This window comes from Lepus europaeus, chromosome 10, assembly GCF_033115175.1.
Source record: "Lepus europaeus isolate LE1 chromosome 10, mLepTim1.pri, whole genome shotgun sequence".
NCBI classification, from domain to species: domain Eukaryota; kingdom Metazoa; phylum Chordata; class Mammalia; order Lagomorpha; family Leporidae; genus Lepus; species Lepus europaeus.
The window spans coordinates 13003117-13018593 of NC_084836.1; the positions used below are offsets into that span (position 1 = coordinate 13003117).

General features: G+C 48.3%; 1 protein-coding gene across 1 annotated transcript in view; it reads left to right on the top strand.

The window, feature by feature from the left end:
* The window catches only part of SYN3 (synapsin III), a 413512-nt gene that overhangs the window by 15486 nt on the left and 382549 nt on the right, over nt 1–15477 (top strand). The window contains exon 2 of the mRNA XM_062201982.1: nt 6908–6965. Coding sequence (XP_062057966.1) covers nt 6908–6965 — 58 coding nt within the window. The remainder of the gene's footprint in view (nt 1–6907; nt 6966–15477) is intronic.

Consider the following 15477-nt stretch of genomic DNA (forward strand, 5'->3'; position numbering starts at 1 on the left):
GGATCTGCTCCTCCTCCCCTGTCATGAAGGTGGTCCATGACTCTCACACTGGGCTGGGTGCCCCTTCTGTGGCTTGAGCAGTGTCTGTGTAAATGCTGGGGGCGCTCCTTGTCCACTTATATGTCTCTCCTTCCTGTTAGGGACAGAGAGAGCCCAGAGACTAAGCACGTCTCGTGCTTGTTGCCTTAGAGCCTGCAGACTTGAGCGCACAGTAGGTGGTCAATCCGTGTAGGTCCAGTGTTCTTCTGAGAAGCCCTCCCTGAGCAATCGAAGTCTGAGCCCCCCTGCTCCCCTCATCCTAGCCTGAATCACTTTCCTCCGTGTTTTTTATTCATGATGCTCATGTCTTTTTACCTGGACTGTGTTCCTTCTTCTCCCTGAGCCTGTAGACTCCACAAGGGCAAGATCTGTATCTGCCTCCACCCTGCCCCCATGCCTGGTCCCTATGCCACTCCATAATGTGGTTAAATAAGGAGTGAGAGAGTGATTGGAACGGCGGCCAGATCCAACCCACAGCCGTCTCTCCCTCCACTGCCTGAGGTCAATGCAGGGACACTGGTCACACCCCATGGCTCAGGGCCCCAGGGGGTCTCAGTTCCTTAGCTCAGAACATCCCAGGGCAGATCCAAGGCAAGGATCCATCTCTTCCTGGCTTGCTGGAGTTCCCTGATCGCATAAAGGACTGGCAGGCTGCCCCAGCACAGGAGAATCTGTGTATGTGGCAATGGGAAGGGGCCCAGGAGGTGAGCAGTGATGGCGCTGCTGTGGGATCTTGGGTCTCTGTTCTAAGGGACCCTACCCGTCCAACCTGCCCTGGGAGAGCTCCTTGCCTTGCTAACTGGCAAAGCTCTGAGTGTGTTTGCTGCTGGCAGTCTTCTGCCTGGTCCATGGTCCCTCTCCCCCCACCTCTGTCCAGCCACAAATGAACAACTGATGTGTCGTATCGCAAACACGAAGCACTCGTCTGTCTCACCCCAGTGGGGGTGGCTGGGGGGAGACAGTCCTGATCCCTCTTTGCTTGGAGGGGCAACCCCAAGGCCCAGCCACATCACCTCCATGGGGGGACGGGTTTATTGGAAGAGCTGTGGTGGCCCCAAGTGGATCCTGTCTGTACTGATTCTCTTCTTTCTTCTGTCCCTGCTGCAGCCACACGCGAGTGCTCGGGACCAGCTCCTAGCAGGTCTCCCTCACACACTGCACCCTGCCCCCTCCAACTTGGGCTTTCCCACCGCAGCCGGTGCCGGGTTTCTAATATCCTCCCCCTTCCTGGTGCCTCTGATGTGGCAGTGAAATATGAGACCACCCACCGAGATAGAAGCGTGGTGGAATCCAGCGCTCCCTACCCCGCACCCCTTGGCAAAGCCACGTTTTGATGGATTGGCTGAGGTGTTTGGGGAGCTCGTTTATGAGAACGAACATATTAGGGCATGAGGAGGAGGCGGCCAGTGGGAGACAGAGTCCTTGGGCTCGGTGGGTCCATCCGTTTTGCCTAAGGTCAAACAGCCAGTCAGTTACAGAGCGAGCAGTCCCATCCCCCAAAGGCATCTACGATTCCAGACCATCCCTGCTCTTCCCTCTGCCAGACAGCACTGTTCAGAGGCAGCTCCAGGCTGAATGAGCCCCCGGCAAGGAGGCAGCAGTCTGTGTGGCCCATCGAGAGACAGACTTCTGACTCCCGGCCAAGCAGGGGGATGGACCGGCTGACCCTCAGCCTCAGCCTGCGTCCGCCTGCCAGGCGAGCGGTAAACATTCCAGAGATGGGCAAAACAAGAGTTTCTCCCAGGAAGGTGAGGCCTTGCCAAGGCCAGAGCTGCTTGGGTGGTATCAGACTCCAGGTTAGAATCAGGTTAAAAGCTGCCAGTTGCGCAGGTTGCACGTGGCACTCAGTGACCCAGCATCCTCATCTCTGCAGAACTGATTTCGGGATGGACCAGTAGGTGGCAGTAAAGTGTCTCAAGGAAGGGATTCCTTAGGGACCCACCCCTGGAAGACAGTATTTCCCTAGCCAGTCAACAAGCATTGGTATTTTGAAAGTCAGAATTAGAGAGAGGGGGGAGGAAGGGAGAGGGGCAGAGAGAGCGCTTCCATCCGCTGGTTTACTCCCCAAGTGGCCACAATGGCCAGAGATGAGCCAGGCTGAAGCCACAAGCTTCCTCTGGGTCTTCCACATGGGTGCAGGGGCCCAAGTACTCAGGCCATCTTCTGCTTTTCCCAGGACATTAGCAAGGAGCTGGATTGCAGTAGCCAGGACACAAACTGGTGCCCATACGGGATGCTGACGTCACAGGCAGTGGCTTTACCCACTATACAACACCAGCCCTCAAGCATTTATTTTCTTTTTTAAGATTTATTTTTTAATTTGAAAGACACAGTGATAGGGAGAGACACACAGAGATCTTCCATCTACTGGTTCACTCCCCAAATGACTGCAATGACCAGGGCTGAGCCAGGCTAAAGCCAGAAGCTTAGAACTCCATCCAGATCTTCCAAGTGGCTGGCATGGGCCCAGATAGATTAGCTGGGACCTGGATCAGGAGCAGAACAGCTGGGACTTGAATTACTGATCTTATGTTGGTTGCTGGTATTACAAGTGATGGTTTAACCTGCACCTAACACTAGCTCCCAGGCCACAATCATTTGTGACATATGCACCTGTACACTGGCATTGTACTGGGTGCTGGAGATACAGCACCACGAGGCAGTTTCTGATTTCCTGGAACTCACAGACTAGAATTTTGTGCAGGAGACAGAAGTACAGCATGCTGTGGGTACTGTGCAGGGGTGCTGAGCCAGCCAAGAGTGCTGTCAAGGAACACACCACAGGGTAGCTCTAACCAGTGAGGATCATGGAACCTGAGGAGGAGGCAGACAACTGGGAAGCTTCCAGAGCTGTGAGGACAGCATGTGCAAAGGCCCGGGGGCAGGAAAGCAGAGGACACATTTGATGAACTACATGAAGCTGTGTGTGTCCATGGAGTCGGGGAAAAAGCAGAGGAGAGCGGGGCCACCGGTGGGCAGGGCCAGCTCTCAAAGGCCCCTGGGGGTCTGGACTGAATTCTGAAGGGGTTGGGTGGCTTCGAACAGGCCTTCTCTATCGGAACACGTTGGGTGTGATTACCTGTTTATTGTGATTGGCAGCAGCTGTCATTTCATCACGAGGACACAGTGAAATCATAGTTTCCGTTGTGTAATCCCCATGAGAGCAAGATTGCGTCCTGTTGATTTGTGGGTCCCTCCTACGCGGCCCTCAGGAAACAGAGTGAGCAGCCATTGGTTCTTTGTCATCGTGAATTTGTTTCAGGCCCTGGGCTATAACCTTCAGAGCTTATCAGATGCCAGGAACTATTCTAAGTGCTTCATACGTTTTGTTTTCTTTGATCCTCTCAACAACCATAGAGGGGAACTACTACTTTCCTCCCCGTTTCTCAGACGTGGAAGCTGAGGTGCCTGGAGGTTGAAGGACTCGCCCAAGGTTGCGCAGCAAGGGAGTGCGGGAGCTGGGATTGCAGCAAGTCTGAGTGCTGTGCGCTCTCCTGCCTTGTTGCTTGGAGCATCGAATGCATTAACCACTAGAGCTTCCCTGGTAGATGCTACTACCGCTTGATAAGTGGGGGAACTGAGACCTCGAGGGCTAAGTTTTAGAATGCATGATAAGTGAGCAGGAGAGGTGAGATTTGCCCATGCCTGTGTGATTCCAAATCCATGTTTTTTTCCTGGTGTGGCAGTGTTTGCAGGGATAAGCTATCATTCTGAGGCCCTAGGCCCATCACAAATTCCTGTCAATCCCAAGCTAGAGGGATGCCCACCCTGGGTCCTGCTGTGGCCCTTGCCAGCTCTCCCTCTCTTGACAGGTAGAGGAGTTAGCAGAGGCAAGAGGACACACCCAGAAGGACCCTGTGGTCACACCCCCAGACTCTGCGTTCCCAACCCCTAGAGTTCTCTGCCTAAAGGTAGACCTTGGCCCAGTTCCAGGGCCTGTGTAGGCTGATCTTGGTCCATCCTTGCCAGAAATGGCCAAAGGAAAAATGTTTATGCGGAAGGGAATAGAAAAAGCTTGGCCACATGGTCTGGGCCATCCACAGGACTGCACGAGAAGCTTCCCCCGTACAGTACAGAGAGATGGGTGGGCAGGAAATCAGGGAGGATCATGGCTTAGGGCTGGGAGCCAAGAGCTGGCAATCCCACCACACCGTGTTCTGGGTAGAGCTCCAAGAATCCTGAGAAGTCTAAACTCTGAGTCTACAAGGTCATGTTGCAGTTGTACTTATCAAGGAGGGAAGAAAGACGTGTTTTATTTGACTATTTGCTGGCTTTTCTCCCCATTTAAAATATTAGACATATGACAGGCCTTCAGTTCTTGTTTTGCCCCAAGGCCCACACCTGGTAGAGATGGACCCATTCTCGTGTCTGGAATTTGCCAGTACTGTCTTTAAGGAGTCAAGAAAAAATTCACAAACTGTGTGAAAAGTTGCTATTTGCGTAAGGCTGCCTGCACACAGGTGGTATTGAAGTGCATTGCTGGGAGGGAAAAAATAAGTCTTGCTTTCAAGTCACCCTAACATAGCAGTTCCTGTGCCACTAAAATCCAGCCTCATTGACCTTGAAGCCTGAGAACACTGTAGGACCAAGTGGCATTCATGTTAGAGCTGTCTGGCAGAGCTCCGGGAGTCCTGGGTGACATGACCGCCACTGGCCATGGCTACGTGTAGACCGTGAGGCTGGGGAAATTGAATTCTTCGAAAGGATCCTGTCCCAAGTGGAAGGTGGAAAAATGGACTATAACATTCATATTCCAGGGAAAAGAATGGAAGAAGCCAAGAAGAAAGCTCTAGGGTGTAATGTTTAGAAAATCTTGATCATAACCCAACTGTGGGCGCACCTAGCTGTTGGGGGGAGCTGGGATATCCACTTTTCTGTGCCAGACTAGAAACGCTTGTACTGGGGGAAAAGGGGAGAGTGAGCATTGGAAGGCAAAGAGCCATCTGTGCCAGACAAGGTTTGTGGAAGTGTTTAACACAGTGCAAAGTGTACAGCAAGTAACTGAGAACTTTTAGTTTCTTTTACTTTTTGAAGATTTATTTTTATTTGGAAGAGTTGCAACAGGAAGAGATAGAGATCCTGCATCCGCTGGTTTACTCCCCAGTAGGCTGCAACAACCAAGTCCGGGCCAGGCCAGAGTCAAGAGCCTGGAATTCCATCCGGGTCTCCTACATGGATACAGGGGCCCAAGCACTTGGATCATCCTCAGTTGCTTTTGCAGGGAGCTGAATCAGAAGTGGAGCAACCAGGGATTGAACTGGTACCCATATGGGAGGCTGACATCACAGGCAGCGACTCAACCCACTATGCCAGAACTATTAGTTCCAAAACACCAACATCAGTAAGTGCAAATGATAACTTGTTGCATTTGCTTTGTGTGTGGGAGGGTATCATCCATAAGCACCCCGACTTTAGCTGCTGCTTTTTTTAGGGTTGAAAAAAAGCACAGATGGAATTATAAGGCCTGGATTCAAGTCATTTAAGCAAAGTATTTAGTTCCTCTGGGTTTCTGTTTCCTCATCTATAGGATGACAATAATAATACTCCATTCATGATGATGGTTGTGGGCGTGAAATGAGAAAGGCTATAGCTTAAAGCCTATACTATGGTGTTGGGAGACAAGTGTTCCACAAGGATATTTTTCATTTATTCATTCAACAAATATTAGTTGAGGTCCTACTGTATATTACGCACTCTGGTGGGTGTTGGGCATATAATGATGAATAAGAATAATTATTCTTGATCCCGAGGGGCTGTGTTATGGTTTAAGGGGACTCAGGCATCAAACACAGCTACCAATTATAATTAACTTTGGTTGTAATAAGTAGTATAGAAGCAGAGAAGTGTATGAAAGGGGATCTATATCGGAAGAGAGATGAATTATGGGTCAGGATTCAGGTACTTATGGAGAAAAATGGGCAAGTGGCTGGATCTGAGACATATTGTAGAATAAATGGAGATGGGAAGAGAGTAAGGGGTAGATGATGATACCATTTACAGATGAGGAAAACAAAGGCGGGGATGGAGAAGAAGGTTGATAGAAAGAAGGCGGGGTAGATGGATGGATGGATAGAATAAGGGACAAATAAGGGCTGTTTGACTGGATAACTGGGTAGAGAAATGGGTGATGACTAGATCAGTAAGAAGTCATTGATGTGGTATGTATGTTATTGCTGAAACAATGCTACCTTGTGTGTGTAAGATTCTGTCCCATTTATCCTTAAAATAACCTTTAGAAATATGTAGCCTAAGTATTGCTATCTTTCTTTTACAAAGATAAAATTGAGACACAGGGTGATCAAGTGACTTGACAGAATCAGAACTTGAATCTTGGGGCAGGTGCTGTGGTGCAGCGGGTTAAGCCGCCACTTGTGGCATCAGCATCCCATATCAGAGCGCTGGTCCAAGTCCCAGCCCCTCTGCTTCTGATCCAGCTCCCTGCTAGTGCGCCTGGGAAGGCGGCAGAAGGTGGCCCGAGGACTTTGGCCCCTGCCACCCACATGGGCGACCAGGGTCTCTTGTCCTCAACCTGCCACAGACCTGGCTGTTGTGGCTATCTGGGCAATGAACCAGGGGACAGATCTCTTTCTCTCTCTTTCTCTGCCACTCTGCCTTTCAAATAAATAAATCTTTAAAAAAAATTCTTTGTCTTAAAACAAAAGCACTGAGTCTCCCATCTTCCATCCATTCTTCCCTCTACCAGACACTGCCTTACAAACAACAAGAAAACCAGCCGTGGAGGTGGGAGGGGAGAGGGAAGGGGGAGAAGGTGTCTCAGTAGGCACCTCCAGGGGAAGGCGTCTGGGGAGAGAGGGAGAGTGAAACACTTTGCATCCTCACTCAGTCGCTTTCTTCCTTGCCTTTGCAGGTCTAAGTATTTCCAGGGCAAGAAGCTGAATGGGGAGATTGAGATCCGAGTGGAACAGGTAGGTGGGATCTGAGCGCACTCACTTTTCTTGTAATTACATCTTGCTATTACATATGTTTTTCTCTATTTTATGCTCGTGGCTTATGGAGAGCTTGTGTATGTTTAGTGAATATATCTGACACCACCGGGGAAGAAAACTTTTTAATAATATCCTGCTCCATCCCGTGAGATCATGGCAGACAAAACACATCCTTCCGGTCATGCTCTCCCGGACAGTCTTTTTAAAAACCTTGCATATTTATGCTCCATATTCATTGAGCAAAGAAACTCCTCACCAGAGGAGGACTGAATGGGTGTTTTGATCAACTTTTTAACATTTTGCCATTTTCATACACACACACACTTTTTTTTTTAAATCAAGGGTGGGTATATTATCACATAATGTAGAATTCATGACAGAGATGAAATGAAAGAGGGTATATTAATATGTAAGGGATATAATTCCATGAAGACAGTGTTTTTAAATATCTATATACCAAATAATATGGCATCCACAGTTTTTAAACCATTTATGTATACATTTAACTAGAAAAGAACATATAAATATGTGTGACTTCCACAAATGAGAGGAAACGTGGTCTGTGTCTTTTCTGTGTTTGGCTTATTCCACTTAGTGTAGTAATCCTCATTTCCTTCCATTTTGCTTGCATATGTCAGGACTTCACTCTGTTTTCTGGCTGAGTAATATCCCACTGTGTATATATACCACATTTTCTTTATCCATTCATCCATTGATGGGCATCTGGGTTGACTCTTGTGAGCAGTGCTGCAATAAACATGGGGGTGCAGGTATCTCTTTCCTACGCTCACTTCATTTCCTTTGGGTATTTTCCCAAAGAGGGAGCTGAGCCTGTAGCACTACCACCTGTTCTACAGCTGGGGTCATTCCAGGGTGACCTCTGTTCCCCTCTTCTGCAGCTCCAGTGAGCTAACATGAGCAGAAAAATCCTTGCTTATACCGGGAGTCTCATTAAACACCAGAATCACTTGATTCAGTGGTTTTCAACTTTTCTGTTTTAGCAACAGAAACTGTCCTAAAAGAAGTATCAGGGGTTGGCACTGTGGCACAGCGGGTTAGAGCCACGGCCCACAGCACCAGCATCCCATGTGGGTGCCCATGGGAGTCCTGGCTGCTCCACTTCTGATCCAGCTCCCTGCTAATAGGCAACAGAAGGTGGCCCAAGTGCCTGGACCCCTGCACCCACGTCGGAGATCCTGAAGAGGCTCCTGGCTTTGGCCTGGCCCAGGCCCAGCTGTTGCAGTCATTTGAGGAGTGAGCCACCCCCTCTGTGTGTGTGTCTCTCCTTCTCTCTGTAGTTCTGCCTTTCAAATAAATGAATAAATCTTAAAAAATAGTATCAATTAAGAGCTCAGTCTGCAAAACAGAGGCGAGCTCTGTTGGGAAATCCCAAAGTCTGTCTGCTCTTTCTTGTTTGCGATGGGCCCCAACATGTCTCTTTGAAGCCACTTCTTCCCTGGAGTGTAATGGGTTTGAATCCTGGCTGTCTCCTTTTCTAGGTATTGAGCAGATGATTTAATCTCTCTGTGCCTCAATTTCCTGTTGTTGGGATTAAATTATTTAAAACCTCAAAAGAGATCAGAGCCATGAATACTAGCTGTTGTTGTCACCACTAATATCCAGACCCCCGTGGTATCTGGAAAGCAGTGTGCACTCAGGTCTGCTTGCGAGGCCAGTGGCGACAGCAGGACTAGAGGGCGTGGTCTCCTGACTCCACATCACGAGGTCCCCCCGTTCATTCAGTGAGGACCTCCTCTATGCCAGGGACTCTTCCTGACCTTAGCAGACCCCACAGTAGAGCGTGGGCCCTGGAGCCTGACTCTAGGTTCAGATTCCAAGGCCACCCCTTCCTGTGTGGCCTTGGTTGGGCCACTCTTAAGCTCCTTTGAGCTGTTTCTTCATCTGTACCACTGGAGTAACAATGGCCTCAACCTGTGTTTGTAGGGTTGCTCAAAGCCATGAATACATCAGCTCATGAGAAGTGCTTAGGACAGTGCCTGGCACATACCAGGCGCCTAATAATGCTACCCATTACCTCTGTCATCATTTCTTCCTCCCTCTAGTCTTCCTCCTCCTCCTTCCCCTCCTTCTCTTCTTCTTCTGTCGTCATCATTATCCTCACCATTTGCAAACAGTAAATAAGGTAGTCAATGTCCCTGCTATGAAATGAATCCAGAGAAACATAATGAAAGTATGTATTGGGGGGGAGTGGGTCTGACTGCTCTTCTCCCTTCACTTTCTGAGCTGAATGGAGCAGAGGAACAGAAAGCCCTTCTGAGCATCAGGTTGACTTGGCTTAGTTTTAAAACACCCACGATTTTCATTTCAGTTTGATCCTGTGGCTTTCAAGTCAGTCCAGTGTCTACTGGGTTTTCCTTTCATGGCAAAGAATGGTTATTTTTGTTCATTTTATAAATATTTGTCAAGCATCGACTATGCTCACCTGCTGCTGTGTGAGGAGTGAGGAAAGCCTGTGGCCCAGGAAGGGAGGCAAGAGCTTCACAGATCATCAGCCCAGGGAAGCCAGAGGCTCCCACTTAGTGCTGTGGGCAGCAGAGGCCACAGCCAGTGACGTGACCAGAAATGACCTCAAGGAAAGCGTGGTATATAAAGTGGATTGCAGGTTAGAAGGGATTCCACAAATGGAGATGGTGGTGGGAAGGCTATGGGGGATGGGCATAGCAAGAGCAAAGGCAGGGAGACCAGAAGTCTGGGCTACGAAATGGTGGGGAGTCCAGTTTGATGGACCCCAAAATAGGGTGCATCCTCTTGCCCTGCCTCCAACCTATTCCTCCTCCCTACTTCCTCTGCTCAGTGAAGAGCACCACCATGTGCCTTCCACCTTGGCCGGAACCTGCACTGTCTCCTGGATGTCCCCTTCTCCCCTTCACCACTACATCCATTCGGTGACCGAATCCAGTGGACTCCACTTCCCGTAATTCCCGAGTTCACCCATGTCTGCTCGTCTGTTCCCAAGGCTTTCCTTTGCCTGGTCCACTGTCAGCTCTCATCCCGTCTTCCTGACCCACAGCCTCATTACTCCATTTTTTTTTGAAACCCATTTCCAATTGATTCTTCACACCAAAGCTGGAGTGATCTTTCTAGAAAAGCAAATTAGATCCTTTAAGTGGTTGGCTTTAACATCCTCTCCGCAAAGGCTCCTCCTCTGAGCCTATGCCTGATATAAATCAGTTAACCTGGCTACTCCCTCTCATTGCATTTCATCTCTTCCTTCTTAGCCCTTATCTGAGTTTAACAACATATCTAGGGTGGGATTATTTGCACGAGGTTAGCCTTAGCTGTTTGGATCAGCTCTGTTAAATAGTACAGGGCCTGAAACAAACTAGAACTGAAGGAAATATTTGCAGAATGAATAATTGATACATTCCACAGATTCCTAGCTGCCTGTCAGTTTCCAGGGACAATAAATCATTTCTTCTTAATCTCCCCTCAGAAGTCCAAATTCTTCATAAGCCATCTGGTCAGTGCTCAGTTGCCAGCTCAGCTGGCCCTGCCTCTTCCCATGTGTAGACTCCCTGGGGCATGTGTTAACTTCTTTTCTCTTAGCCCTGCCTTTAGCCCAATGTGTAGGTACAAAATCTATGAGCAGGGAGCTCGGAGGAAATTGCCCTAAGAATAACTCGCCCCAGGGCACTTTGGGGACGCTCAGTCTTCGAGGGTTACAGTCCCACTGGAAACCCTTGGCTAATTTAGAGTCATCATGATTTCCAGTCATGCCTCTCCATGGAAGCCAGAAGATAAATGAGCTAGGAAACCAATTAGCGGGTCAGCTGGGCATTTTTCCCTGGAAGACATACCTTCCCAAGCCCACATGGGAGCCCGAGTTGCCTTGTCTTTTCCCGTCCGGGTCAGTAGATGGGTCACGTCAGCATCCCCCAGGAGCCTCATCTGCGTCTTCCAGCACATGGGAGAAGTCTGAGGATGGACTGTTTAGTCTGTTTAGTCTGATCTGGCCTCACATTTTGGGAGCCTGTCTCCCAACTGAGGGCCAAATTAACCAGATAGTTGCACTGTCTGGGTTTTGCTGGACGCAGCAAATCAGTTCGTTGTAGTTGGCCTAGAGGAAGCCTCCACCCCTTCTCCACACCTCTTGCTCTCAATTCAAAAACTGCTTGCTGGGCTCTTACAGAGCCAGGAATCGGGAAACCCTGGGGAGGCCTGTGGGGGTGAGCTGCATAATTTTGTATTCCATTATCCAGAATCCTCTCGTGGCTCAGGGGAGGAGAGGAGGGGCTCACAACAGGGTTCTAGTGGGGCCAGAGTGGATGAGCCCAGGACAGTTGGCATGTCAACATCTCCTCTGTTTACACTGGGGACATGGCGTCGTCTTCTCTACAGGCACAAGTCACGCTCTGTGGGACAAAGCAATGAGGTTGATGAATAGATTAATATTAAGTAGGCTTGCAGTCCTGAGAGAGCAGGGACTAGGACTTGGTGAGACAGAGCCTTGGGCACTTAAAAAAGAAGACTGAGATGACCATGGTCATTTCCTGGTCTTTCCTCAGTGTCCATGGAGATACCATGTCATAAGAAACAGTAATGCTGGGGCCAGCACCGTGGCATAGTGATTAAAGCCACCGCCTGCAGTGCCGGCATCCCGTATGAGCGCCGGTTCAAGTCCCACCGCTCCACTTCCGATCCAGCAGCTCTCTGCTGCCCTGGGAAAGCAGTAGAAGGTGGCCCAAGTCCTTGGTCCTTTGCACCCACATGGGAGGACCCAGAGGAAGCTCCTAACTCCTGGCTCCTGGCTTCGGATCGGCACAGCTCCAGCCATTGAGGCCAATTGGGGAGTGATCCAGTGGATAGAAGTCCTCTCTCACCTCCCTCTCTCCTTCTCTCTCTCTGTAACTCTGACTTTCAAATAAATCTTAAAAAACAAAACAAAACAAAAGAAACACTAATGCCTTGCTGTAAAAGTGGAAAGGCAAGAGAAGTATAAACGCTAGCCATCAGGACTTCTGTTCAGCAAGCTGGGCAAGCCAGATTTCCACGTGGATGTCAGTGGCTCCCTTGGAGTCCCTGTTCATGTACTGATGTATTGGAGTGGCGATGGAGTCAGGTCGATGTGTGAGGATCTCAGAGGAGCCTGTTGATGGGAGACCGGTTCATCCCCTGCCCTTTGTGTATTTCCTCATCATGAATAACTATTTTCTGAAAACAGAGGTTTGACTTTTCCCTTAAAATATTTTAAATAAGCCAGACCCCATATAGATTAAGTATCCTTTATCTGAAGGACTTGGGACTAGAACTGTTTTGGATTTCAGGTCTTTTTGGATTTTGGAATATTGCATATACATAATGAATACCTTGAGAATGTTGTTTGTGTCTTGTATGCACCTTTTACATACAGCCTGGGGGTAACTTTATACAGTAGTTGTACTATGCCTGCATTTTGACTGTGACCCATCATGTGAGGTCAGGTGTGGAGTTTTCCACTTAGAGTGTCATTTTGGCACTCAAAAGATTTCAGATTTTGGATTTTTGGGTTGCAGTGCTCAACTTGTATTTGTATTTTTCCTCGTGCATTTCTGTCTTCTGCCCATGGTTCCTTCTGAGACAACCTTTGTTCAACTAGACCTTAGCTGTAGACCTTATGTGATCATAAAGACCATGTGATAGTTCAAGGAGAGTTGTCAGCGAGATGCAGAAATGGGGGTTGGATGTTGAGTCAGTTCAGTGGATTGGGAACAGGCTGAACACCGTCCCCATTAGAGAATGCCTACTTGACAGCAACACACATTGAGAAAAATGCATCTACCTGATTGCCACCGGGCTCTGCCTCTGGCTCTGTTCTGCTTCTCCCTCTAGATTTTATTTTGTGAGAAGTGCAGAAAGACACACACACACACACACACAGAAAGAGCTCCTGTCTGCTGGTTCACTCCTCAAAATACCCACAGTGGCTAGGACTGGGCCAGGGTCAAAGCCAGAGCCAGGAATGCAGTCCAGTCTCCCACATGCGAGGCAGAAACCCAAGCAGTCGAGTCATCATCAGCACTTCCCAGGGTCTGTGTTGTGGGAAGCTGAAGTCAGAAGCCAGAACTGGGGATCCAATCCAGGCACTCCCATGTGGGACACGGTATCTTAATGGCCAGGTTGAGTGTCCACTCCTACTCCTTCTTAACAGTAACTTTCCAGATTACATTTATCAATGGCTTGAAGCTGTTTGGAAGAGAGAATATGCTGGAGTACATTTGATGTGAGTAAACTGAATGAAAGATCCACTCCAAGGTCCCATTCAGAAACTCAGCTGCAAAGGAACTGAGTTGGAGAAAAACAGTTCATTAAAATCACCAGGGATTAAAAAAGACCAGCATTTGAGTTGAACACAGCTTCATACGGGTACTTCAGAGAGTCCGTGGGGAAATGGAATTAGAAGGTAGCTGTGCAGGGCGAGTATTTGGCCTAGCAGTTAAGACGCGCATTAGGATGCCCATGTTCCGTATGGAGTGCTTGGATTCAGTGCCCGGTTCTGGCCCCTTACTCCAGTTTCCTGCTAGTGTAGACCCTGGGAAGCAGCAGTGATGACTCAAGTTAAATGAGTCCCTGGTACCCATGTGGATTGAGTTCTCAGTTCCCAGCTTTCACCCCCTGGCCGTTGTGGGCATCTGGGGAGTGAACCAGCAAATGGGAGTGTTCTCCTCTCTTCCTCCTCCCTCCCTTCCCCGCTCTCATATAAATAAGTTTTAAATATACATTTTCCTTGATGTTTGAAGACCCCTTGTATTTGTGGAAGGAAAGGTGGTGTGATGGTTAAGAGTGTGGCTCCAGAGTAAGGCAGACGGGAGGTAGAATCTTAGCTCCACCATGTTTTAGCTTTGCCGACCTGTTTACAATATCTCTGAGTATCCATTTCCTCATCTGAAACTTAAGGATAATCTACCCCTAGGGTTATTCTATGGATTAAATGGGTTGATGTCATATGCTGAGTGTAGTTGCTGGCACACACGGTAGGTGCTCAATAAGCTATACCTGTGCTTACAGCTCTAGCTGTGAAGTCATTTCAGGCTGCGTAGTCAAGTACAGCATTTAGAGTGCAGGAGGGTGATGTCCACAGGTGAACACTCACGCTGCTTGGCAGATGCACTTGTACTGTAAGGGGAGAGTGGTGACCTGAGGGGCTTCAGGAGACCGGTTGCAGTAAACGCAGAGTAAACCTGTGAGGAAAGAGGATCCATTTCAGCAGATGGAAATGCTTCGCCAGAGAATGAGAATGGTCCATCTCGTTCTACTCTTTATAAATATGTGTCACTTGAACAAGTGTTTGATAAAGTAAGAGCTCCCATATGTTCAGTCCTTATAACATAAAGCAAAACACTTCCTACTGCTCTGGTAGGCACATTAACACCTTCGTCTTCCCAAAACTGATGCTCAGAGGTTTGTTCGTGGTTGAGCAACCAATGTGTGGCAGGAGTCTATTTTTGAACCCAGCCAGTCTTGACTTCTGAGCCGTTGTCTTAGCCACTCATTTTCTGTCAACATTTCAGATACAAGAATAGTAACCCATAGGGCAGACATTGTGGTGCAGCAGGTTAAGCCATCTCCCATGATGCCAGCATCCCATATGGGCACCCGGTTTGAGTCCTAGATGCTCCACGTCCAATCCAGATCCCTGCTAATGCACCTGGGAAAGCAGCAAAAGCTGATCCAAGTGGTTGGACCCTTGCCACCCACATGGGAGAACTGGAAGATGCTCCTAGCTCCTGGCTTTGGCCTGGCCCAGCCCTGGCTATTGTGGCCATTTGAGGAGTGAACCAGCAGATGGAAACTCTCTCCTTCTCTGTCTCTCCTCTCCCTCTTTCTGTCACTCTGCCTTTCAAACAAATAAATATTTTTTAAAGAGTAACCAAAACGTATTGGTTAAAGTACTTTACATACCACATTTTATTTTAACCATTGTGTTTTATATATCTGAGATGGGTACTTTGTCTGTATTTGCATTTGAAGAAACTGGGATTTAGAAAGGTTAAGCAACTAGCAGAAATGGCTGATAGGAGGAATTCAAACCCAGGTTTTTTTGTGCTACACCACTACCCCATGTTGTTTCACTGGGGTTAGAGTTCAGGTTGATGGTGCAATCCTATAGGAGAAGGATCGCAGCTGGTCTTAACAGGAACTATGGACAGTGCTGAGTTATGATGAATGCGCCATACTTCTTTGGTAGGTGGGGAGTCTCCTGTGCTGAAAACAGTCTGGCAGGAAACTAGGCAGATAATTTAGGGTATATTTCATGGGATTTCATGGGAAATCTGTGTAGCAGCAGGAGATGACCTTTATTAATTTTTAAAATTTATTTGGGGAGATAGTGAATGTAGTACAGTTAAACAGCTAAAAATTGAGAAGGTGCAGAATGGTATCCGGTGAAAAGTCTGCCTCCAGCTCGGCCCACCAAGCCAGCTGTCTTCCATGTAGTTGATTATTATCACCAGGTCCTTGGGCAACTAAACAGAGTTATTTTTAATTTTTTAAA